Source organism: Monomorium pharaonis, chromosome 5, assembly GCF_013373865.1.
Source record: "Monomorium pharaonis isolate MP-MQ-018 chromosome 5, ASM1337386v2, whole genome shotgun sequence".
Lineage (NCBI taxonomy): Eukaryota > Metazoa > Arthropoda > Insecta > Hymenoptera > Formicidae > Monomorium > Monomorium pharaonis.
Window position 1 is genome coordinate 16,503,363 of NC_050471.1, and position 27,170 is coordinate 16,530,532.

A 27,170-nucleotide genomic window follows, 5' to 3' on the forward strand; every position below is an offset into this window, starting at 1 on the left:
CTAAATTATCCCTTTGTAATTCCTCTCCTATCATGTACTCCGGCACACTATTTTCTACCCCTAGCATCCACCTTAGATCTCCATTGCAGCTTCTCTATTCCCTTTCTTAACTTCCACCCCCATATCTCTACTCCATAACTCATCACTGACCACACCAACCTATCAAATAGCCATATTCTTCTACTCCAATCCTTCCCAAATTTTCTCTTCCCTATCCCCCATACCTGCCCTAATATTGCTGCCCCTTTTCTCACTCTCTCCTCCACATGACCTTCCTGACTTCCGTTTGCTATTATAGTGTACCCCAGATACTTGTAGCTCTTTACCTCTTCTACTGTCTTCCCTTTCCATCTCCAACTAACCTTTTTCTTTCTCCCACCTCCTCTTTTGCATCTCATTATTTTTGATTTATCTGTATTTACTTCTAGCCTCTTTCTGTCTAAATAATTCTCTAATTTCCCCATCATACCTCTCATCGTTTTCTCGTCTTTCGCTAACAGCACTAAATCATCCGCGTATGCTAATGAATATACCTTCCTTCCCCCTAACTCTATTCCTCCCCATCCCCCTTTTTCTAATTCCTCATCCAAATCTGCCAATAGGACTGTAAAGAGGCATGGGCTTAACGGACATCCCTGCCTCACTCCCTTTCCCGTCCAAAATTTTTTCCCCTCCTTTTCTCCTACCTTCACCCTACTCATCGTTTCTCTTAAAACCTCCCCACATTTCCAAACTAGATTCTCCCCTACCCCCCTCTTTTTCATCTCTTCTACTAAAATTTCCCTATCTACCGAATCGAACGCTGCCCTCATATCTACGAAAAACAGAACTATTTTACCCCCTTTTCTCTCTATCTGCCTATTTATTAAATAATTTAACACGTAAATATTATCTATTGTCTCCCATCCTTTCCTGAATCCAGCCTGACTCGACGGTAAAATTTTCCTATTTTCTATCTCCCTTCTCAATCTTTCTGCTAATACCGCCATATATACTTTGTACGCCGTTTGCGTCAATGTTACTCCCCTGTATTGTTCTACCGTTAACCCCTCCCCCTTCTTTAGTATCGGAATCACTACTCCCTCCCTCCACTCCCTTGGCAACTCCTCCCCCTTCCACGCCTGATCACAGATCTTCCATAGACTATTTACTACTTCCCTCCCCCCATATTTCCATACCTCACCTGGGATCCCGTCCTCACCTGTTGCCTTCCCATCTTTCATCCTCCTCACAATTGCCTCCACTTCTTTTCTTCCTATTTCCTCATCTTCTCCGTCAACCTTTTCACCTATCCCCTCTATTCTTACTCTCTCTTCCTCTCCTCCTAACAGTTTCCTAAAATAGTCGTCCCATTCTTCTATTTCTATCCTATCATTAATCCTCTTTCTCCTTCTCCGTTCCCTATTAACTATTTTCCATACCTGCCCCTCTGTCCTCGCTCTTCCTACCTCTCTTTCCCATTCCTCCTGTTCTCTCTCTTTTTTCGCCTTACATAGTTTATTGTATTTTCCCCTTTCCTTTCTATATTTCTCTCCCTCTCCCCCTTCTCTCTTCCATTTCCTCAATTCCCTCCTAACTCTCTCCTTACCCTCCCTACACTCCTCATCCCACCATCTATTCTTTCCTCCTCCTTCTACCTTTCTTTCCATAACTCCTAGTGCTTCTTCTATTTTTACTTTCAACTCCCTCCACTTCTCTTCTAGCTTCCTATGTCCTATCTCCTCTTCTCCAAATTTCTCTATAAATTTCCTTCTCCCCTCTTCTGTCCATTCTACTTTTCCCGGCTTTCCTCTCGACCCCCCTTCCCTTTTTTCTTCCCTTTTTTCCCTCTTACCTCTTATCCATACAGCCAGCGGTTGGTGATCCGAATCTACCTTGTCCTCCACTCTCATTCTGTTTATTTTCTCTCTCATTCCCTCATCTCCTATTACATAGTCGATTACTGATCCTCCCTTCCAGCTAACATGCGTCCATTCTCTTCTTTCGTCTCCCTCCACGTCCCCGTTCAAAATCGCGTATCCCATTTCTCCTAGGAATCTACAGAATTTCTTTCCCTCTCCGTTCATTATTGCATCCCTTGATTCCCTCTTTCCCTCCTCCTCCATATACCTTTCTCCTTCTCTACCTGTCCTTACATTAAAGTCTCTTCCTATTATTATTCTTTCATCATCTTTCTTCCCTTCTATCCATTCCTTTAAAATCTGTAATTTACTCTCCAAATCTCTGTTAACATACACTCCTATCACTTTCCACCACTCGCCTCCTAGCTGTACCCATCTCACCATAATTCCCTCCACCTCTCTCCCCTCTTCTACCTTTAATATTTTAATCCCTTTTCTAACTCCTATCACCATCCTCCCTTTCGCCCTCCCTCTCTGCTTTTCTCTACTCGCCCATTGCACCTCCCATGTATAGCTTTTAGGAAATGTATCTCTCCTACTCTCCCATCCTTTCTTGTCTAGCCACGTTTCACTTAGAATTACCACATCCCCTTCCTGTAAGCCCTCCCAGAAATCATTATCCTTATTCCCTACCCCTGCTACGTTCCAAAATACTATCTTGTACCCTCCCCTTCTATCTTCCCCCTCTCTGTCTTCCTTTCTCCCTCCATCCCCTCTCTTATTTCTTCCCTTTTTCCCACCTCTCTCTCTAACCAATTTTATCTGTTTCCCTCCTCACCCATCCACGTCTCCCCCACTTCATCCCAAATCTTCACGTTTCCATCTACTCATATCCTCATATACCCTATGCTCACCTTCTTACCTCCTTCTCTCTCTCTAAATGCTTCCCTTTCTATTTTCCATTTAGCCCTTCTCTCTTCCTTTGTCAAATCATCTTCTATTCTTTCTCTTCTCCCCTTTAACTTTTTCTTTTCTATCATTACCTTCTTCTTACTTTCCATACTCCCTAATTTCACTAAAGCCATCCCCCTCCCTTCCCTGTCTAATCCCCCTACTCTCTTTACCTCCTCCTTTTTCTCTCCTAATCCTATTTCCTCCCATAATTCTTCTACCGCTTTCTCTACACTTTTTCCTTCTATTTTTAGTCCCTTTATTATCACATTTTTCTTCCTCGCTTCTCTTTCTCTCTTATCTAATCTCACATCTAATTCTCTAATTTTCCTCGTCAGTTCTCTACCTAACTCCATTTCTTCCCCGTTCACCTCCTCCCTTACATACCCAGTCCTCCCTACAATCCTTTTCTCTTTCTTCCCTTCCAATTCATCTAGTCTCTTTTCTATCCCTTCTATTCTACCCCTCATTTCTAATCTTTCTTCTTCCCACCTATCTTTTAGCTCAGCTATCTGTTTTCTCATATCCTCTCTTCCCTCATCCATTTTTCTCCCTAACTTCACTAATTCTTCTAATACTTTCTCTATGTCCCTTCCTGTAGCCTGCTTTCCTTCCATTAAGCCTTTTGCTAATCTACTCCTCTTAATATTCTCCTCTTCTCCTGCTATCTCCATCTCCTTCTCATCCTGCTCTCTCTCCTTCCTCTTCCCTCTTCCTAACATGTCCTCAATGCAATTCCATACTTTTTGTTCCATCTCTTATTAGCCTTTCTACGTTTGTTGGTCTTCCTCTCTTTTTTGCTTCTTCTACTTTTTTACCTTCTCCTATCTTCTCTCCCTCCCCTCTAACCTGCTCCTCCGAGCCCATGCTCTCTTCTCCCTTCTCTTTTACTTCACTCATAACTCCCTATCTACTACTTTATTCCCTACGCTTGTCCCACTCTCTATTGAACAAACCTGCCCGCAGCCTTGTTTTCCTATTCTCCCGTTCGCGTCGCTTCTCCGTCTCTCGCGCTCCCCACCCGTATACACTCACCCACCTCTACTCTCCAACTATTCTATGCTCTCACGGCCTTCTCCTATTTCTACCTAATTATCTCTCTAATTAGTACCCCTCCGACTTATACTCTTCACTCCCCTTATTCTACCCGCGCTCCAGCTTCCCCTCTTACCCCTCTCACCTCCACTCTTCACTTCTTTATCTCTCAATTTGCTTCAACAATCACACACCATTCGCACACCTGTCATCTCTAAGTCACCGGAAATGGAAGTCCTGCAATATTGATAATATATATAAGTACTGTTGCGTAAATAATATTTAATGAACAAAAAAATAACTTTTACTTACTCTTCAAATTTAAAACTTTTCCACTTTTTGTTCCGTTCCCTACACATGGGGTAACTGTAACTTTTACAGTTACATAAAATCTTACCAAATAAAATATTCTTCAAAAAATAAAACAAAAACATAAATCCTTTTGTAAAAAAAAATACAGAAAATACATTTCTTTAAATAAAATGAATATTTACTTACTTCTATTTTTATTTGCAGAAAACATAATTAACAAAATATAAATATTTTGTAACAATTTCTTAGTAATAAGTAATGTTGGTTAATAGATTACTGACAGTAATATGACTTAAAATTATTTTGTTATATTATTTGTTAATAATCAAAATTGAATAATTTAAGAAGGGCGTCTACATTAGGAGGCCAAAATTAAGCACTTTTTTTATGATTTTTTTCTAATAAAACTTAATAAGCAATGGATCTTCTTGCGATTTTTATCACTTATTGTGCGTGTCTTTAGGTACTCAAATCAATTTTTATTATAAAATTTTATTTATTTATTTGTAAGTTGTAAACAAAAATGCAACTGCCTTGAAAAATTCCTTCTACACTGCGTGCAAAATAACATCCAGTAGAATAGACTGAAAGGAAAAAAACCAAAGTTTTTTGTAAAGTTTATGAGTATAGCTTCTAAGTAAACCTAAAAAAGCCATACATTTATTATAAAAAAATTATAAAATGGCGCTTTGAAAAAAAAAATCGGTTTTTTCTGAAAAATTTTCGACTTTTTTTTACATGACTTTTAATTTATATTTTAGGTTCGCACAGAAGATCATTTAATAACCTTTAATTTAAAAAAAAAGTAGATCCGTCAATTAGTTTTTTTTTTAATCGTGCACGCAATTTCGAAAAAAGTGGTTTCGAGAAAAACGCGTTTGAAGTTTCTGATCAAAGAAAAAGGTTGATAAAAGCTTGCTAATGATTGTTTATCCGTACTTTTCGATTAATCTGCTATTCTTGCTCCACATAAAATGACTTCAGTGTTCTCATACAATTCATTCTTCTCCAACAGCCGTTGTTTGTCGTAAGTACGCGTTTCCTGCGCAACAGATCTGCTACGACGATTTTGGCTAATCGTGCGATTTTCGTTTATTCTATTCGCAACATCTCTGCATACTGATCCAATAACTATTTCCATGCATGACATGATTCTTAGAACCGACAATAGAACCGACAATTCATTGAAAATTCCAGCAGCTATGTAGGCAGCAATTTCAATGATTTTGCGGCCGCAATGAAGGTGTTTTGGGACAAGTTGGCAAATCGTCGCATTAAAACTTTCATTGGCATTTTGTGTACACCCATCTAAACACCGTTCAAGTAATTCTTTCCCAGCAGGCAATGTACCATTTCAAAAACCGTTAGGAATTTTTACTTGCCGTCCCGTTCGAAGCGCTTGAGACATGCGCACTGCACGTGCTCATTTCGGCCTGATACAATTTGAATCTATACTTGGGACTTCAGGAGCATGTTCTACGGATGAAATACTATCGATTTAACCCTCTTTCTACACACCTTATTTTTCTCTCGATTCCTACACACAAAGGTTACGCTAACCCCAAAATTTCGTTGACTTATATCTCCAAATGTATTTAATCAATTTTAACTTCTTTTTTTTTAATCAAAAGAAAAAAATCTCAGAATTATGATAGTCTTGGCTGAAAAATTGAAGATATTAAAAAAAGAGATTTTTTTTAAGCGGGCATTTCAAAATCGACTAAGGTTACCGTAACCCCATGTGTAGGCAGAAGATTAAACAAGAAAAAAAATCGATTTTTTAAAAACCGAACCGTCGGTCGGACACTACTAATTGTGCACGGACAGTTTTCTCCCACAAGTAGTAATGAAAACTAGTAAAATTTTTCTCGTGTACGCGTACTTGAACAACAGATGTACAGCGCATCAACGTATGTATTTGGTGGTACTCTAAGGGCCCCAATATTCATTAATGTAAAGAAAATCGTAAGAAGAAAAGTTTTTATTAATTTTTTGTATTAAAACAGAATGCCGCTTATAACAATAAACTTTATTTATTAATATATTCTTTTGTAACGACTATAGCCGATTTATTAATCGGCTGTAAATACTAACATTTATTATGGAAAAAATTGTAGAAACTTTTATCACAATACTAATAATTTACGTAATTTTGCACTTAATTTATAAAATTAATTATCTATATTAATCTATATTATAAAACTAATTTAATCTAAACCTAACTTGCTGAAAAATCGTGCGGAAATCATTCCCGCATGACTATTTTCCCCAAATCTTGCACAATTGATCACTTTGTTACATCTCTTCCTTCTAACTCGCGTCGTACCACAGGCAGAGACACGTTATCTCCCGACACACTATGGTAACTGTTAAAAACTTGCAAAAATTTTGTATCTATGGTAACTTTCGACGCTTTTGAACGAACTTAGTCGCTTTCAAACAAACCTAACCCTAAATAAATGACCTGTTAATTCGTGTTGCACGGACATCATGTCATCACGTGTTACCGTATGACCACAAGATCGCGTTAAAGTCGAGCAGTGTAACCTTGCAGTAATAAACATTAATGAAGAATATAAGAACTCAATGCATTTGTCAAAAAACAAGTATGATTTCAAAGTAAAAAATCGAAAGTTTTGACGATAGACCCTTGATCATACACATTTAGCTACAAAGAAAAATTTTTTATGTATTAATAAAATAATTTACTTAAAATTACATAAAAAGTTTTTTTAATTGCGAGGAGTCCCGCCTCCCGCAGACCCCCGGTTTTCCGTCCTAAATCACTTCTCGCCTCTGTTATCTTCTACGCACTTGTAACAAAAAATAAAATGTGTTACTTGTGCGGATCGGCTATTTCCACTCGTACGGGTAAACGCACTCGCCGTCTTCAGGTCGTGCGTCCACTCCCCGCACTCGTTGGAAATAGTTGACTTTCTTGCACATGTAACACAAATATCTATTTTATCATTTCTTTTTAATTATGCAATATATTAATGTAAAATTTTATACATTTATTCTATCTTTAACAACGTATAACAAAAATTATTAAAATTTATTAATTTTTATTTAAAAAATGTTGAATAAGAACAAAGATATTTTTGAAAAAAAAATGTAAACACAATGTCTTAAAAATTATTGGACCGATTGACTTTTAATTTGGCATTTGTGCGCTTTCGACTGCAATAGATTTAAATCTAATGCAAGTGAGATAATGACACATGCTGGAACTGTCCAATTAGAACTGCAATATGTCTCCTTATATATGCATAATATAATAATGTGCACTAACTGCACGCTCCAGTAATACTTTTACATATATTACAAATATTATTGTAATAATATATCGGAATTTTATAACAATTTCTCAATAATATCATGATATACAAGGTGATTCAGAACAATCTAAATGTCCTTGAAATGACATATTTCTAAGTTAATTCTGATTTTTCCTTTACAAAAATTTTATCTAAAGCTTACTTTTTGAATCATTAAATAAAATGGTTACCAACTCACGGGAGGCATAGAAAGGGTAGCCAGGAGCAATACGGGCCATAAGAAAGCGATTTTGTATTAAAGCTAATTATTAGGTTTAGCGGCGTCAAGTTTGTATAGTAAAATATTTATTTGTATTAAAATACTTATTTGTAATGTTTGTACAAATAAGTATTTGTAAAAGTAGACGTTCTAGTTCGTATGAACAACCAATTTCATAGTTGGCGCATTTTCTTCATATCATTACTTTTGTAGAAAAAATATATTTTTGTTCTTTTTTGGAAAAACATAATTTTATTGAAATTTTATACATTTGTAGTGCCAAATTAAAATTATTTTGTATAATGTTATTACGTGAAATAATAGCATTTTTCTTAAAAGCATACACGCACGCACGTACACTTAGCGCCCTTTTTTTACCTTTTTTTAAAGAAAGGTAATTCTGTGCGGATATCACATATTTTGTGGTGATAGGTTAGGTTAGGTTATCTTAAATCCACAAAACTATGATGAACTTAATACAACATGTTTAAACAATGTAATATTCAATACTTTTTTCTTTGCATTAAACTTAATTTCTCCTAAATTAAGTTTTATTTATGGCATATTCTTGAGATTTGAATGTTTTAAAATTTAAATTTAATTAATTAATTAATAATTAAATTTTATTTAATTAATTAATCTGAAGACATCTAATACTAGTGTTTATTTCAAGTTTGTATCTCCAACCGTTCTTAAGATATACATGTTACAAGGTTTAATTAATTAATTAATTAATTAATTGTAGATAAGCATTGACTCTCTAAAATGTTCCGATGATACCAGTGCTTATCCCAAGTTTGCATCTCCAACCGTTCTCGAGATTTGCATGTTTTAAAATTTAATTAATTAATTAATTAATTAAACTGTAAACCGATCGAGTCCTAACTAAACTCAATCGAAAGCTTGGGATCGATTTGTATAAGAAAATTGTTTTTATTTTTCCTCTACATTTCTATGAACGGTACATTTCCTCGTCTTGCCTCTCTCACCCTTTACATGCCCACAAGATTGACGACGACGACGTATCTTACATAAAAATTTTAATATTTGGACTTTACGTCGTGTTATCTCCTCTCATAAGGTACGTAGAGGAAAAATAAAAGCAGTTTTCATATACAAATCGACCCCAAGCTTTCGATTGAGCCTAGTTAGAACTCGATCGGTTTAGCGGTTTCTGAGATCCGATAATCTCGGATGTTCGCAAGTCGCGTACTCGCGTAAAGAACACGGTCGGTCTCGCTTTGCGTTTTCACTTGGCGCGAGCCACTACCGTGTCTCTTGATAGTAATAAACCGATAAATTTATAAAACACTCGATCAAATGCGTGAGTAAATTTGATGCGTACTGTACAACAAAAAAAACTTATAACTTATCGGTATTTATGGGTTTGTTACATGTGAAGTGTTACATCCCATACAGCACAACATCTTTCAAAAAGGTTTCTGAAACATATCTGACAGAAGATATCTTTCCGATATCTTTCAGAAAGCTTTCTGAAAGATGTGTGCTATATGGGATATAAAGTGTTGTTCATTCCCAATAAAATTATTCATCCGTTAAGCAGTATAAAGACATTGAATTTGTAATCCCCCGTGTTGGATAGAGAGCCTTTAATCAGAGTGGTGCCATAAAAGAGGTTCCGCCATGTTTCAACGAAATCGTGCGAGTGAGAAAGAGATATGTCCGAGCGAGAAAGAGATGTCTCTGTCTAACACAACATTGCAAGCTGACAGGCTGACGGAAGATTATGAAAACAGTATTGACATTGACATCTGTGAAAAATACTTGGATGTACTATACTCTTTTGTAATAATTCATTCATACTTATGCGAGGTAAAATGCACATCATATTCTAGACAGTTATAAATTGCGTTCAAAATTATTTAAAAAATATGCTACAGTGCAATTAAAATTAAAAAATAGGCGTAGAATTTTATTACCCGTAATATATCGTATAATCGTAAACATTACGATAGTAAGTCTACGGCTATGCATCAGTCTTTTCAATAAAATTATTTTTCGTTTAATAATATATTATTGTTATTTTATTGTTTAAAGTAAAGCAATTATAACTGTGCAATAAATATCAATTCCATATATATGTACACTATTTATTTCTAATTTTTAATTCAAGTATTTTTTCAATAAAAATACAAATATTTAAATTTGAAAATCGGCGGGACCCGATAAAATATGGCGGATCAATCAAAAGTGGTATTCACATGGCGCCGTTCTGATTAAAGGCTCTCTAGTGTTGGAGTCGCGCCGCCCCACAGTGGGCATAACGCTTTTTGTGATCAAAAATCGTTCGACGGCTGAATTATCAACCAATTGCAATAAATTTTTTTTTAATACACGTCATTCACTGTACTATGGCCGAGACTTGCACGTTTTTTGATATTTGTTAATTTCAAAAAATCGTAAATGTTATAAATTTTTTTACAAACATTTTTTGGTGTTTTCATAATTCTGGCAACCTTGGTAAGAAAGTTTTCGGGGTCGCTAATTACGAAATTGTCAAATTTCAAAATTCAAAATGACGACTATATATGAATTAGAAATGTAAGAACAAACCGCCATATTAAATCTGCCATTTTGAATTTTGAGTGACGGTTTCGTAATCAGCGACCACAAAAACCTGTGTAACCAAGGTTGACAGAATTATGAAAACACCAAAAAATGTTTGCCAAAAATTTATAACAATTACAATATTTTAAAATTAACAAATATCAAAAACGTGCAAGTCACGGCTATAGTACAGCAAATAAAACGTATTAAAAAAAAATTTATTGCAATCGGTTGAGAGTTTAGCTGTCGAACGATTTTTGATCCCAAAAAGCGACTTTATGCCCACTGTGCTTATCTTCTCTATGCCTCTCATGATTCGGTAACTATTTTATTTAATATTTCAAAAAGCTTTGGATAAAATTTTTGGAAAAGAAAAATCTTAGAATTAACTCAGGAATATGTCATTGCAAAAACACCTGGATCGTTTTGAATCACCCTATATATAATATTACAAAGAAATATCGTAGTTTAGATAATATTACCCTATATTAAATATGTTGCTATTATTATTACTATTTGCTATACATATTAATATTGCTATATTTTATTAAGTATTAAGTGTTCATAAAAAAGAGAATGTTAAAAAAGGTCGATTTTCTGACTACAAAATGAAATCTAAAATACGAATTCCATGAGTATCTATGAACTAAACAAGATGTGAAAATGACAGTGAATGTTTTTCCTTACTTGAGAAACTGCTGGAAATCCGTTATTTTTCTATTAAATCCAGTAGTTTTTGAGATCTCAAATAATGTTTTAATACTGTGTTCAAGAATAAAATACAACATTATTTATAAGAAGGGGAATTTTTTAAGTGCCTGTATTTTGATCCCGACCAAAGTCACCTGCTGCGCGCTCAGAGCAGGTATAAGACTCGGCGCGACGAGCTACAATTTTTAGTATTTGGACCAGAAAAGAAGAAAAGAAGAATAGAAGAATGTCAATTTGAAAGGCCAATTACGGGGCAGGCATCGCAGATTAAAAGTATATCAAAAATTTTCATAATTTTCTCATAAGTAAAACTTTAAACGCGTTTTTCTCAAAACTACTTTTTTTGAGCCGGCCGGAAACATAACTCGCTCAATTTTTTACCGATTTGCTTGAAATTTTTACTATACATTCTAAACAACATTATCTAGAGAAAGACGTACGGATTTTTTTTATGATTCATATTTCTTTAGTTATAAACAATTTAATGCCTATTTTTTAGATGAAAATTCGACTTTTTTTTTAATGTCCACCATTTTTGCAAAAAGTGATATAAAAAAAATCCGTACGTCTTTCTCGAGTTTTTTATATGTAAAACTAAAAAAACTTTTAATTTTTGTTCCAAGTTCAAAATTGGAGGAGAAACTTTTCCGGCCGCGGAGCACTTCGTGTCGGCGAGCGTTGCCATCAACCAGCTGCACAATTGGCATTTTGTTTTTAATTGCCTTATAAAAATTTATTCTCACACTTCGATGTATAGGCAATAAAAACCCATAAACATATTTTTCATTTTTGTCATTGTTTTCCCGGAAAAAATTCTTAAAATGAGGTTACTTTTCGGCGCTCTAGAGTGGTTTAACCCCTTAATTCAGTGCATCTCAGCGTGACTCAACACCAAGAATTATTCTCAATTAACGGGAAAACGTATTGTCAGTTCTGGTACATCACCATAGCACGACTCACGCTCAGCACGCTACGCGCATGCCGGCGCCACGTGCCAACGACTCGCAGGCATCATCATCACAAACCGATATAGATTGATATAATCGACCCGCGCGAGTGATAAGGACTTTCTCATAGTTTATAAAGACTCATTACAGTTCTCATTGATAGACTCACGTATGTAACTTTTATCGAACAAGACCTGCAATAAATATATGACGACTGTTGTATATTGAACTTAGATTGCGATATTGAGAATCCGCCTTTAATGTCAGGACTCTTCTCTTCCCACTACCACTACGTCACGGGTCTCGCTCTCTTCCGATGTATGGCCGCTACGTACAGACGCATAGTCGCGAGCTCGAATAAAGACGCTTGGTTCTAAAAAGTGATGATTCTAAAAACCTCCTTAAGATATACAATAATTGGTGTCAGAAGTGTGTCGAATCACCTTGATTTGGAGGAATTAAGGAATTACCGAAAGTCGAATACACAGTTGTTGGTCGTCTCGCCTATGACTCAAAGATCCAAGATGAATGTTCCTCAAGAACTTTTGCAAGCAATTGCAAACATGATCGCTAGCGCCATCCAATCGTCTGCAGCACAAACAACTACAACAGGCCCTACCGCGACCCAATCCTCAAGACTACCGCCGTTCGCCGTGAGCGATTACAGATCTTCAGAAAGATCTTCAGTTGACGACTATTTCAAGAGATTTACCTAAGCCCCGAAATTAAGTAAGATACCTGAAGACACGCTAATTACGCTCAAATATGTATGGGCGGTGAGTTAAATAATGCATTAAAATTTCTGATTAACCCGTGACTACCGGAAGAGCTAATTTACAGTGAGTTACAAACAATACTAATTAATTATTTTGATCGTATTAGAAATAAATATGTAGAGAGCATAAAATTTCGTTATATGGTACAAAAAAAAAAAAACAGTTGTCGTCTTCGGACTACGTCTCAAACAAGGATCCGCTTACTGCAAATACGGAGAATTCCTTAACAGAATGCTTATCGAACAATTTCTTCATGGCCTATTATCGCGTGAGACATGCGATGAAATCATCGATAAAAAGCCTGCTACTTTTGTGGATGCATACGAGATTGCGCATACACTTAAAGTCACATGAGATACTAGCAATGAGATTAAGACGATTGAATCGGAAACCACAACTAAAACAATACACAAATTGGGATATACTGCGCCGCAATTTAAACGACGTAAGAAGGAAGTACGACATAAACACACATACTCAAGAACGAGACAGTCAGAAAAACTATTTTCAACGTTATAATGACAAACGGAACACAGATAAGAGCAAATTAACTTGTAACCCAGGTAGCAAGCCCACGTCATTTTGACGTCCCAAAATGGTCATATCTGGTCATATGTCGTCAAAATGACCATTTTTTACATGACCTAAAATTGACGTCATTTCGAAGTCATATTTCAGTCATGATCTGACGATTATTTTCTCAGACAGCACACATCCAAAATCGGGACATAAAGACGTCATTAAGACGTATTTTAGATACGGTCTAAAGCGGTGTCTATAAATGAGATTTAAGGCTTAACGCATAATTTAAGCATATTATATAAGCATATTATATTCAACTTTAAGAGAATTTTTTTAAGAAAACATTTAGATATCTTGGAAATAATTTCAAAATGGTCAAATTAACCATTTAAACGCTTCAAAGTCTTAATGCTAAATAGATCGCAATTTCCATTAAATTATAAAGGTTATGGAAAAAGTTAAATTTAACAATGAAATTAATAAGTAAATAAGTTAATGCTATTTATTTTTAATATGTTTTGCAAAATTTAATTGCTTTTATAAAAAATAATATAATTGCGACAGTTTATAACATATAGGTATATATAGACAATAACAAGTACTCATATCGATGATTCAAACTGGTGTAGCAGATAGAGTACAAGGTTTGTAATCCTAAGGTCCCGAGTTTAAAACCTACCAGCGGCAAGTAAGAATAAAATAAAATAATATAATTTAAATTTAATTAATTAATAAAAATTTGTCCCAAATTTAGTACGTACTGTTGATAAAAAAAATAAAAAAAATAAAATTTTTATTTTATTTTTTTATCTCTAGTTGCATTTTAAAGATATCCGATTTAAGAAATCTTTTAGATATTAGTTTCATGATATCTTTCTGTTCTCAAAAAACGACGCATTGGTTAAAATTCTGACATTATATGTTATCTTTTAAAAGTCTCTTTATGTTATCATTATCAGAAACAGGATATTTTTTAGAGATCTTTTTGACAACATATTGTTCACGTCATTCTGTGACGTCAAAATACGGTACATTTCATGACGTCAGGAATTTGTGACATTCGACCGTCATTTTAACGTTATAAGGGCGTCATTTCGTGACGTCAAGAATAGTCAGTAAATGACCATTTTGGGACGTCAAAATGACGTGAGCTTGCTACCTGGGAAAGGCTGTGGGGAACAACATACGCGTGATAAATGCAGATTTCGCGAAACAGTATGTCATAGCTGTAAAAAAAAGGGCACATTGCCAAAGTCTGTAGGTCGGTTAAACAAATCCAAGACTCCGCAGAAACGTTTGATCAGGCCAGAACGACCGATGCACAACCGGCTCCTCAGACTGACACTGTATAATGCTTTAACAGGCTTCTCAAAATTAATAGTCTACATTCGTCATCAAAGCGTATGCTTACCGTTGAAATTAATGGTCAAGATTTGGAAATGGAATTAGATACAGGTGCATCTTGTAGTATTGTAAGCAAACAAACTCTACATTTGATAAAAACAAATTGTAAACTAGTTAAGACCGACAGATGTTTTGCGAGTTATACGGGTTACCGTTTCAATTGTATTGGACGCGTACCAGTTGAAGTTTCGATAGGCTCGACTTCCCGAAAACTTAACCTGTACCTGGAATTTTGATTCGCTTTTTGGTAGGATCTCTCACTTTATTCACAAAATCAAATTCGGAGAACTGTTCAAGACAACTAACAATGTTCACGTGACGTCAGAAACTCCAGCTTTAACCAACAAACAGAAAATGCATCTAGATCAGTTCCTAACAAATTACAATGATTTATTTAGCACGATACCAGGCAAATGATCAGGACCACCGGCTTCAGCCCATTTTAAACCAGGGACATCTCCTGTCTTCTCTCGTGCACGAAAAGTACCGCTAGCGCTACGCGACGCGTATGCCAAAGAAATCGACACCAAAATAGCATCCGGATTTTATGAAAGAGTCGAACATTCGAAATGGGCTTCAACTACACACGTAGTTATGAAAAAGAACGGAAATCTAAGAATCCTACATTAAATCGGCACTGATCATATTCTACACAAAATAATTATACACGATCAAAATATTTTACACAAATATATTGTACAAAAAAATTGTACGTGGAAAAACTGTGCACAAGAATTCTGCATCCACGGCAAATGTGTATAAGCATCTGTGATGTCCAATTGACAGAAAAGCTTAGCACCTTTCATACGGTTAAACAAGTACTCCGCTTTGGAAATGAAGTATTCGTCTATAATGATTCGGGGATTTAATTGCACTGATCATATTCTACACAAAATAATTGTACACGATCAGAATATTTTACACAAATATATTGTACACAAAAAAATTGTACGTGGAAAAACTGTGTACAAGAATTATCCTTAAATTAAAAATTGCACACGGATATATTGTGCGTAGAAAAACTGTGTAGTGGAGTTTTTCTACGTACAGAATCCTTAATGTGCTTAACTTTTTCGATGATATTCTAGTATTTATGAACAATTTCGAAAACCTCATTACGTTGCTCGGTATAACACTACACCTAAGACTAAATGGGCTAAAACTCAATCAGGACAAATGTATTTTTGCCACATCAGCTGTCGAATTTCTAGGCCATAAAATTGACGGCCAAGGACTACACAAATCCAAAAATCACATTCAAGCACTAAAGGATGCACCTAAGCTATCCACGCCGGAAAAACTTCAATTATTTCTGAGTAAGGCAACTTATTATGGATCTTTTATTCCTAATGTGTCAAGCAGAAGCCGGTCACTTCGAGACATTTTGCAACACAACCATTGCAATAAACATCGTCATCCAAAGCAGTATATGCGAATATTATGAATGCATTAATTTCGCCACAGGTTCTAGTACCCTACGATCCGCAATTACCGCTAATACTAGCAACGGATGCTAGCAAAACGGATCTAGGAGCTCTCCTATCGACTTAATAACGGCATGGAACGGCCAATCGCTTGCGAGTTGTACGATGACACCTACAGAACAACGCTACCCACAAATAAATAAAGAGGCACTCGCCATAGTATGAACTATCAAAAGATTTTTTAACTATGTACATGCCCGCCATTTTACACTAATAACTGATCACAAACCGCTCACGCAAATCCTTCACCCAGAAAAATCACTGCCAATATTCTGTATTAGTAGAATGGCGAACTATGCAGATTACCTATCCCATTTTGATTTTGACATTGTTTTTAAACCTACAAAAGCTAACGTAAACGCTGACTATTGCTCAAGGATGCTTCTACCTCCAATCGAAGATATGATCCACAAAATCACACAACGGGAAAAGGAAGAAATACTACAATGCAATGGATTCGATTACTTCGTTATAAATAAGATCAAGCAATTACCAGTACGAGTGGAGCATATCGTAAATAAATCACGCAAGGACCCACATCTGAGTAAAATGATCGAGATCTTGAAAAAGGACAAATGTCTTACTCAATTTGGATATAAAGCCCCAGAAGCAAATTACACGCTTTCAAGAAACTGTTTACTTTTAAAACATCGCGTTGTTATACCTCCGCCCCTACGGCCAGCCATCCTCGCAGATTTAAGGTACCTGACGCCCATATAGACATAGTCAGGATGAAAGCTCGTTCTTTTGTTTACTGGCCGGGTATAGATGCAAATATTGAGGCAGTAGCCAAAACATGCACAGAGTGCGGGAAGCATGCCCACGCACCACCTAAGTACTGGGAACACCACTTGGAGTACCCCAAAGGACCCTGGGAGAGAATTCACATCGATTACGCGGGTCCAACTGCAGCAATGATGATGTTGATCATCGTGGATGCATATAACAAATGGTTAGAATTTAAGGTAATAAGTTTCACTACATGTACAGCAACAATTGAAATCTTTGAGCTGTTCACAAATTACGGGACGTCGATCACTGTTGTGTCAGACAACGGCATTCAGTGTACATCAGCAGAATTCAACGAATTCCTTCAAGCGAGTCAAGTACCATAAATTGACGGCTCCTTATCACTCCGCAACGAATGGACAGGCGGAGCGCTATGTCCAGATGCACTCAGGACGATGGCAACAACCAAAAGCACACTTCAACGGAACTTGAACGAATTCCTACGGTAGTATCGTAAAGCTCCACACACGACTACGGAACAACCACCAGCGCAAATGTTCTTGGGACGGAATTTACGCACCGCCTTGATTTGGTGCAACCGGACGGAAAAAAAACTGGAAGAACGACGGATTTTCAGAACCAATCAGTGCCACCTTTTAGAACGTTCTAACCTTCTCAAACAATTTATTTCATTTCAGGTAATCCACGCATAGACAGATGGATTCTCGGCATTATTGTTGCTCGTCTAGAGGACCTCTATTATGAAATCGAATACCAAGGGCGACGTTTCAAGAGACATGTAGATCAGATTAAAGGTCATCAGGAAAGGCGAGATGTTAACAGACGATCTACACATACTCAGTTAGCCAACTCAGACTGAAGTACCTTAGAGTGGTCCCGCCGTATCCGCTATCATGGAAAAAATGGGAAGTCGCCAGAGTGCAATAATCACGTCAGCGACACCCCCACCAAACATTGCACCAGCACACAGTGGATCAAAACCATCAATTTTGTGGACATCAACCAAAAAATCTCTTCGAAGATAGAATTTTGTTCAAAAATCGGTTTCAATAAAATAAATTCTAATAAAATTTGTTTTTATTTTTCTAACAAAATTTTTTAATAATAATAATACTTTTCTAATAAATATAATAAAAAAGTGTTTCTTTTCGGTTTAAACAGCTAGCACCAAGTATAGGTAAAGAACAAGCTAGCCTTGGGCAAGTTTTGATAAAAGGGGTACCCTCGCCTACCCTGAAATAAAACAATTTAAATAATCGTAAGAAAATTATATTAAAAAACAAAAATAACAGATGACTTTGTGATTATGTTAATGTCAATAACGCAAAAAATAAACTTCATTGAATAACATTACAACGTATTTAACATTTATATAAATAAAAATTTTGTTATATAAAATAAGAGGAAGAGCATTATGGAATCTTACGGCAAAAAATGATGTACAGGAGAAAAGATCGAATGAGATCGCAGCTGAAACCTATGCGAATTTTTATTATACAAAAGGATCTTCAAAACCCCATACACAAGATTTTGGACAAGTACGGACTTTTTTAAATCACTCAATAAACATGTATAAATTAAGTTAAAATTTCGTTGTAACCCATCATAGAAAAAAATGTATAAAAAATAATAAAATCTGATAACAAAAATAATAAAAACATTCGAAAAAAATCGTAGAATTTTGAGATTATAAAATAGACAAGGATAAATAATCTTTTATACAGCATACGGCGAACACAAGTACGCGACTTCTACTTTACAAATTTTATTTATCACAGAAATTTGGAAATTTGTATACTTATAGCATCTATACTACCTATTAATTTATACTTCCTGCTTTTGGATCATGCATTAAGAGTACTCTACAACACATTTGAATGGGTAAAATTGTTAAATTAAAACATTTATTTTTGGCTCGATGTCCACCTATTTCCTTATTTCGATTCACTGTGCGGGACAAGCATCACATCAGCTTTGTACTTCACCGGTGCCAGTATTACGTCGCTCCCAGCGAATGCGTCGACCACTCGATAAATATATGCCAACATTACTCAGATAGTTTTCTCTTTTCTTTCCTTGTGGGAGAAGAAATGTTGTGTATTGAACTTAAATTGCGATATTGAAAATCCGCCTTTAATTTCAGGATTCTTCTCCCTTCACTACTACTACGTCACGGGTCTCGCTCTCTTCCGATGTATGGCCGCCACGTACAGACGCGCAATCGCGAGCTCGAATAAAGACGATTGGTTCTAAGGAGTGGTAATTCTAAAACCTTACCCTCCTTAAGATATACAACGACTCGGAGTACATTTTGAGTCATTGTGATAATTATATTGCACGTATTTATTTTCCACTTGTTCCACGGCGATAAAGGGAAAGTTGAGGTGGCTGAGAGAGAGCATAGAGAAAATGATAAGGTTGATGAGAAGGATGTGTAAGGAGGTATGCGGAGAAACAGGAAGAAAGGGAAGAGAGAGGATAGAGGAAGCAAGAGAGGGAGAGAAGAGAGAAAAAAAAGAAACGGAGAAGGATGAAGAAGACTTAAAAGAAAGTAAGAAAACGGGAAGTAGTCCAGAAAAGGAGACAGGAAGGATGGACAAGGAGAGGGAATGGAGTGAGAGGCGGAAGGAAAAGATGAAAAAGACGGGAGAGACAGCGAAGGAAATGATGGAAGAATGGTGGAGAGTAGTGGAAAAGGAGAAGGAGAGCAAGTAGAAGGAAGAGCGAAGAAAAAGTCAGGATAAGGAGAGCAGAAAAGGAGAGATAGAGAAAATGCAGAGAAAAGAACGTAGAGGATAGGAAGGTCGTACCACTCTTTACCTTGCTTGCAATTTTTCAGTTAAAAGATCTCATTACTGCTGACAAATTACGATTGCAGGATTCGAGAAAAACGCACAGGAAAGGTGCCCTGACGGCACGGCTAGAGAACAGATCCCGCAAAAATCCCGGCACGGGCCATGCGGATCGACTGCATATTTTCTGCTTATGGAAGGGCAAGGATCACATCTCGGAGACGGAGGATGCGCTCAGTTAAGAGACGAAGAGCCGCTGCCGCTAAGGAAGAGCGAAATTCATGTGCGCAGGGCCCCGAAAATACGATCACCGCGCCTAGGATCATCCAGCACGTCACGTGTTGCGCGCATATCGAGCCGGAAAATCGCTGTTAATACCCCTATAAACAGCTTATCATAGGCAAGATCGGGCGCGGCGCCGAGCAGCCCCCGCAGGATCAAGAATCGAACATTCTGGTTACGGAAGTCATGTGAGCGTGTCGGGCCCTCGAGAGAAAAAGAGTGTAAGAGAGCGCAGGAACCACATTCCGGATCCCGTTGAGACTCAGAAGGGGATGACTTGATGAGACAAACGTCGCCAAATTATTGTAAAGCCGCCGATTTCGCAATTGGGCAAGCTGCGAAAAATTACGGATTTATTAATCTTTCCGTTGTTAACGTAGAGTTACATAGAGCTCGCGAATTTTCTGCAATTTCGACGCCTCGCCCGATTACGCTCGCCTACATGAATTCGATACGTTTCGTTCTTTTCGTTATGTTTGCGTTACGTACGTGTTCCGATCCGTAGCCGAGTCGTTATTCTATTTGTACCGTATTCGTATCGTGAACTTTTGCGCAAATGTGTTCTCGTCGAAATAAATGTATTCGTCCCTTACCGCTTCGCCAGCGAGCGTAGTAGTTGCAGCGCACATTATTCGCGGGATATTAAATCGTATGAAAGAGCAAGAGTCCGTCGCGTGTTGCGCGGGCTTCGGGATCTTGTTCGTCCCGGTCGCCCTTGGCAAGACCGTCATCTTACCGAGAGTTCGGCGTCTACCCACGACGCATAGTAGAGTATAGATGAGCCGGAGAATCTCTGCGTACGTGAAATAACGATCCTGATAATTATCCCGTGTTCAAGAGATTTGATTCCGAGCAATCGTCTGCTCGTCGCGCTTGTAAATTGTGGTCGCCCCTCAATCAAGCGTTAAGAGCCTGTAATTATCTGAATCGCGAAATATACTTGTTATTTTTGTTCGTTTCATTAATATTGTGTTCACGATATTTCTCTCGCCTTCCTGATTCCATCCGCCCGCACCAAACCTCCCCCTCTACAATTTTTAGGGCTGGGTAGCTGGTTGTCGGAGTCGCCGATGTTCCAGTCGTCTACGAGGCTTGCCCTTTTTCCACGACTTTATTAAATTAAGAATGATTTCGCGCGACATGCGAAGAGAGTGGTACGCTTAACGTATCTGCCGCCCCATCTTATAATTTAGCGACACCGCGAGAACACGGTCACCCCAAAACCCGGGCAGCGCAAGGCCGCGACTAGGGACGGAGGCGAAGTTGGCCGTCGCTCGCGAGCACGGTTACAACGTATATGATATATAAACTTATATATAATAATGTGTAATATATAATTTAAGTTTCTAATTATCGGTCTTTAAATTCAATTATATGAGCGAACGGAAAAGTATAAGACCAAAAGAATGGTAACGCGACTGTTTGAGATCCTCGCATTCTCTATAATAATTTCATTGATCGCGCATTGTTTTTTGGTATTACAATTTCCAATAACAAAATTTTCCAAATTCATTATCGCAATGATTGAGAGCTGGTTAGAGAGATTTTCTTCGCAAACATTATCAAATAAGGTAATGTTTTGGGAAGCGATCGACAGGTCTCACACTCTCAATCAACAACAGTGTTTAGCTGAGAAGTGTGGCAAGATGAGCACGCCACTGAAGCCCAATCCGAGCCGCGAGAGAAGATCGGCGCATGTCAATTGACAACAAAATTACCATCGCCGTCACTGATCTCCAATCGCCCTCAGTGATCTCATGTAGCTTTACGGATCCACGGCTTAGCGGAATTCGATTAACTCTTTTCAAAATTCCCGAAATTTTCTTCACTCTCAGAAAAGGAGTCTACCGTCACCAAAGCCCCGCACTGTTCGTTCAAATATCGTACGGTACGCTACGTCCCGAAAACATGTCTCCGCTTTTGCGCGAATAGTCGCCTCTCCTCTTTTCTTTTCGCCGCAAGCATTCTTGTCCACGGGAATTCCGCTCACTAAGTGCATAAAAGGTTCTCCAGCCGATCCGTTCGTGATCTTACACCAGTTCGCAAGTGCGCCAAAATGCAACTGTGTACCTAGAAACTGTATATATCTACATATTGTAAATAGAGTGAAATATAATTCTTAGTGACCGAATCGTTACAACTCTACTTATCGTATCGCTCCTGAACAGCGACAATTATATGAAAACGAGCGAAAAAATAATGAGAGCAAACGAGATGATTACAAAAACCAGGAAAGTGAGCAAAAAGCAATAAAAACAAGCGAGATGAGAATAACAACATGAAAAAACAACATAAAAGCTCGAGGTTCTAGCCTTTTTCCGTCTCATTGTATTGTTATTCTCATCTTGCTCGTTCCTATTACTGTCTCGCTCGCTCTCTATGCTCTCTTGTTGTCATCTCACTCGCTCTCATTACCTTTTCACTCACTCTCATATAGCTGTCGCTTCGTATAGCATGAAACGCAACCGAAATTTGTAGACATAGCAAGGAACACAATTGAAAAATTGTAGACATTGCCTCAAGAATATGGACATTAGCTAAGTAGTCCACTTTCATGTCCACTTTTTCAGGAGGCGTATCTCAGCCGAGAATCACTAGGATCACCTAAAAGCGGGCCGTGACACCTTTCATTCTTTTCCCTACCCAAAGCTTGTCTCGTACTTTCTCATACCTCAGTTAAATAACTAACATAAAACAAAAACAGAAAAACCAGAATAGACAACATCACCACGTCCTCGTTCGTATCTCTAGGTCCGACTGAGTGTGGTATCTGTGATGATATCAAACGATATTATAAGGAATATAATCGATTTATATGCAGCTTATTCGAATTTTGAATCAGATCACTTATTCTAAAGTAACTACATTTTGGCATGTCGTATCAAATCAAGCACTTGTATTTCCTAACATTAAGAATTGCATGAATAATGTAAAAAAACTGTTACTTGACCATTTATAATATTCTTTACCTGTAGTGCAACACATTCAAAAATTATATTTTTTTCATATTCTGATTCGCCATATTAAATCCGCCATCTTTCAAGATTTTAGTATTGATACATTATTAAAGATGTCAAAAACTATTAGATAAGTAGCCAGAAGCTGGTTTAACTGACAATTCTTCTATGTCATCAACTCTAATTGTCTCTGGATCAACGCAATTCCCAATAGACAAAAATGACAAATTTTCGGTACTTTCCTCAGTTCTTAAGAAAAAAACGACGTTTATTTCCACGTCTTATATGGTTCATAGCCGTGGAATTCGTATTTTTAGTTCCATTTTTAGTCAAAAAATCGACCTTTTTTAACATCCTCCTTTATTTATATAATATTTATGACGCTGTAATAAATATACATATATACTTATTACAAAATCAAAATATTATTCAAATAACATTATTATAATATTATGTAAATTGTCCCATTGCAAATGCATTATCATAATATTGCAAAAAAATACACGCAAACTATAGACACGTCATCGTATTACGATATAAATATCATTAGATTACACAGGCACACAAAAAAAGTGGTTGGTCCAACGCACTAGACTAGTCAATCCTTATGTATTTCGACCCGCTGGATCCAAATCCAAGGTCAAAATTGCAAAATTAGCTCGCATTTTCTAACCTCAAAAAAATTTTTTTTAATGTTGGTCCGGCGAACCAGACTAGTCTATCCTTATGTATTTTGACCCGCTAAATCCAAATTCAATGTCAGAATTGCTGTATTGGCTCATTTTTTCCTAATCTCAAAAAAGAAATTTTTTTAAATCTTGGTCCAGCGAACCAGACTAGTCAATTTTTATGTATTTTGACCGGCTAAATCCAAATTCAAAGTCAGAAATGCTGAAATGGCTTTTTTTTAACCTCAAAAAACACTTTGTAAAAGCAGTTTGGATCACAAATGTATAATCCGAAACGTGCAGGCTTGCGTAACCACATTAGCCGGGGAAAATTTTCTAGGAAACCACAAAAGTCAAAATTACAAAGAAAAGGTAGCGGAAATGATAAAGAACTATAAAAAACTAGGTTGCCTAATGAATCTTAAATTGCATTTCTTAGATTCTTATATCAATTACCTCCCAGAAAATGTAGGTAATTATAATGAAGAACAGGGAGAAAAATTTCATCAGGACATCAAGGAGATGGAGTACCGATATCAAGGCAAGTGGGATGTGAATATGATGGCTAATTTCTGCTGGACGCTCAAACGTGATGTCTCTATGAAAGAAAAGAAACGTAAGAGAAAGCCATTGCATAAAACCTTCGAGAATAAAAGAGTTAGATATAATAGAAAAAGGAAGTGAATTTTCTACGCTATTCATTCACAGAAGTTCAAACTTATCATACGTATTGAATTTTCTCCGGGTAATGTGGTTACGCAAGCCTGCACGCTCCGGATTATACATTTGTAACCCAAACTGCTTTTACAAAGTGTTTTTTTTTTGAGGTTAGAAAAAAATAAGCCAATTCAGCAATTCTGACCTTGAATTTGGATTCAGCGGGTCAAAATACACAAAAATAGACCAGTCTGATCTGCCAAACCAAAATTAAAAAAAAATTTTTTTTGAGGCTAGAAAAAAATGAGCCAATTCAGCAATTCTAACTTTGAATTTAGATTTAGCGGGTCAAAATACATAAGAATAGACTAGTCTGGTCCGCCAAACCAACATTAAAAAAAATTTTTTTAGGGGGTTAGGAAATGCAAGCTAACTTTGCAATTCTGACATTGAATTCGGATTCAGCGGGTTAAAATACATAAGGATTGACTAGTTTGGTCCGCCGGACCAACATTAAAAAAAAATTTTTTTTGAGGTTAGAAAATGCAAGCTAATTTTGCAATTTTGACTTTGGTTTCGGATTTAGCGGGTTGAAATGCGATAATTATTTATCTATACGGAGCCACCCCCGATTTCAATGTCCTTTACATATGTTATCAGAGACATGATCCTGAGTAACTTTTCCTTATAATTTAATCGTCGGTCATTGTTCGTTAAAGAGTTATTAACAAAAGAAGTTTAAAAAATATTTATGTAGAATAAAACAATACACACACACACGAGTAGGTGCGGAAGGAGAAAGCCGCAAGTCCTGTTATCAAGGTCATCATTCTGAGTAATGTTGTAAAGATTTTAGGCCGCGCTCGGCATTTATTAAAAAGTTATTAACACGGAAAGTTTTCACAATTATATGTCATTTTTGACGTTGAAATTTTGATTATAATATTTAGACAAGAAATGGATATAACAATACTGAATTTATTAATTTATATTTATTCATTTATATTTTCATTTTTCCTAACTCTAACCCACCAATTTTATGTCGCTATTTGGTTAATGTGAAAACATTGGAAACGAACAGCATAAAAAGTCGCAACCCATGTGGTACAGTATAAGCGTGGACATAGTTTAATTAAATACAATTGAAAAATTGAATATTCGAGCTCAGCATTTTTCTTGGTTTTTGCCCTTTTATTGACTTTCTACACGAAGCAAACACCTTCGGGGTTTTTACTGCAGTATTAATAAACTTAAACGTAAACGACGTCCACGCTTGTACTGTACCACATGGGTTGCAACTTTCCATGCTGTTCGTTTCCAATGTTTTCATATTAACCAAATAGCGACATAAAATTGGTGGGTTAGAGTTAAGAAAAATGAAAATATAAATAAATAAATATAAATTAATAAATTCAGTATTGTTCTCATATCCATTTCTTGTCTAAATATTATAATCAAAATTTCAACGTCAAAAATGACATATAATTGTGAAAACTTTCCGCGTTAATAACTTTTTAATAAATGCCGAGCGCGGCCTAAAATCTTTACAACATTACTCAGAATGATGACCTTGATAACAGGACTTGCGGCCATCCCCTTCCGCACCTACCCGTGTGTGTGTGTGGTTCTATTTTACATAAATATTTTTCAAACTTCTTTTGTTAATAAATCTTCAACGAATAATGACCGACGATTAAGTTATAAGAAAAAGTTACTCAGGATCATGTCCCTGATAACATATGTAAAGGACATTGAAATCGGGGGTGGCTCCGTATAAGTAAATAATTACCCGAAATACATAAGAATTGACTAATCTAGTCCGCCAAACCAAAATTTAAAAAATTTTTTTTTAAGGTTAGGAAAAAATGAGCCAGTGCAGCAATTCTGACATTAAATTTGGATTCAGCAGGTCAAAATACATAAAAATATATTATTCTGGTCTGCCGGACCAATATTATAAAAAAAAATTTTTTTAAGGTTAGGAAAAATGAGCCTATTCAGCAATTCTAATTATGGATTTGGATTCAGCGGGTCAATATACATAAGGATAGACTAATCTGGTCCACCGGACCAACATTAAAAAAAAAATTTTTTTGGGGGGTTAAGAAATGCAAGCTAACTTTGCAATTCTGACATTGGATTCAGCGGGTTAAAATACATAAGGATTGACTAGTCTGGTCCGCCGACCAATCACTTTTTTTGTGTGTGCCTGTGTTATTATTAGTAAATCACTAATAGCAGTTTTTTGTAGAAATGCCTTCGTTGTTATTTTATACCTTATGAAAAAAATTTTTTACTGATTGTTAAAGATATACATTGATAAACATACAAGATTTAAAATCGATCTGTTGCGTAATTTTTCAACAAAAAAAATTAGCTTTGTTTTTTCACATATTAAAACGGAAAAAGCCGTTTAATATGTTTAATATATAATATGATTTATCTGTTGCACATATTTTCACATCATACATTATAAACAATATTCATTATTTTACCTGATGCTGAGAACACATTTTATCGAATTCGTCAATACAGCAACAACCTTGATCTGCTAAAACTAAAGCGCCAGGTTCCAAAGCAAAATCATTTGATCCCGTTTCTTTTGTCAGTGTTACTGTTAATCCCGAGGATGTACTCGAATTGCCACAAATATACACACCTTTCGAGAACATTTATATTTTCTATATTGTATTTTATATATCAAACATACACACATTTATAAAAACTTAGAAAAGACCGATTACAACTGTCTAAAATTAAATCAATTCAAAATATGATAAAATATTGAAAGAACATTGCTGGGATGTAGCAATGTTAAATGTTAATATATGAATGTTCAATATTAAATCTATATTACTTTTATCTATATTATCTATATTTCTTTTATCTATATTATCTATATTTTCTTCATTGATTGTTAAAGTTAATCTACAATACGTTCTGTACTTTATTTTTTTTGTTCTTTGCCCCATTTCT

The 27,170-nt window shown here is 36.2% G+C and overlaps 1 protein-coding gene across 7 annotated transcripts in view; it reads right to left on the minus strand.

Moving 5' to 3' along the window:
- LOC105833494 (DNA helicase MCM8) overlaps nucleotides 1-27,170 on the minus strand; it is a 209,574-nt gene that overhangs the window by 59,301 nt on the left and 123,103 nt on the right. For all 7 annotated transcript variants that reach the window (XM_036287742.1, XM_036287736.1, XM_036287737.1 and 4 more), the window contains one exon: nucleotides 26,690-26,853. In XM_036287742.1, the coding sequence (XP_036143635.1) occupies nucleotides 26,690-26,853 (164 nt within the window). The remainder of the gene's footprint in view (nucleotides 1-26,689; nucleotides 26,854-27,170) is intronic.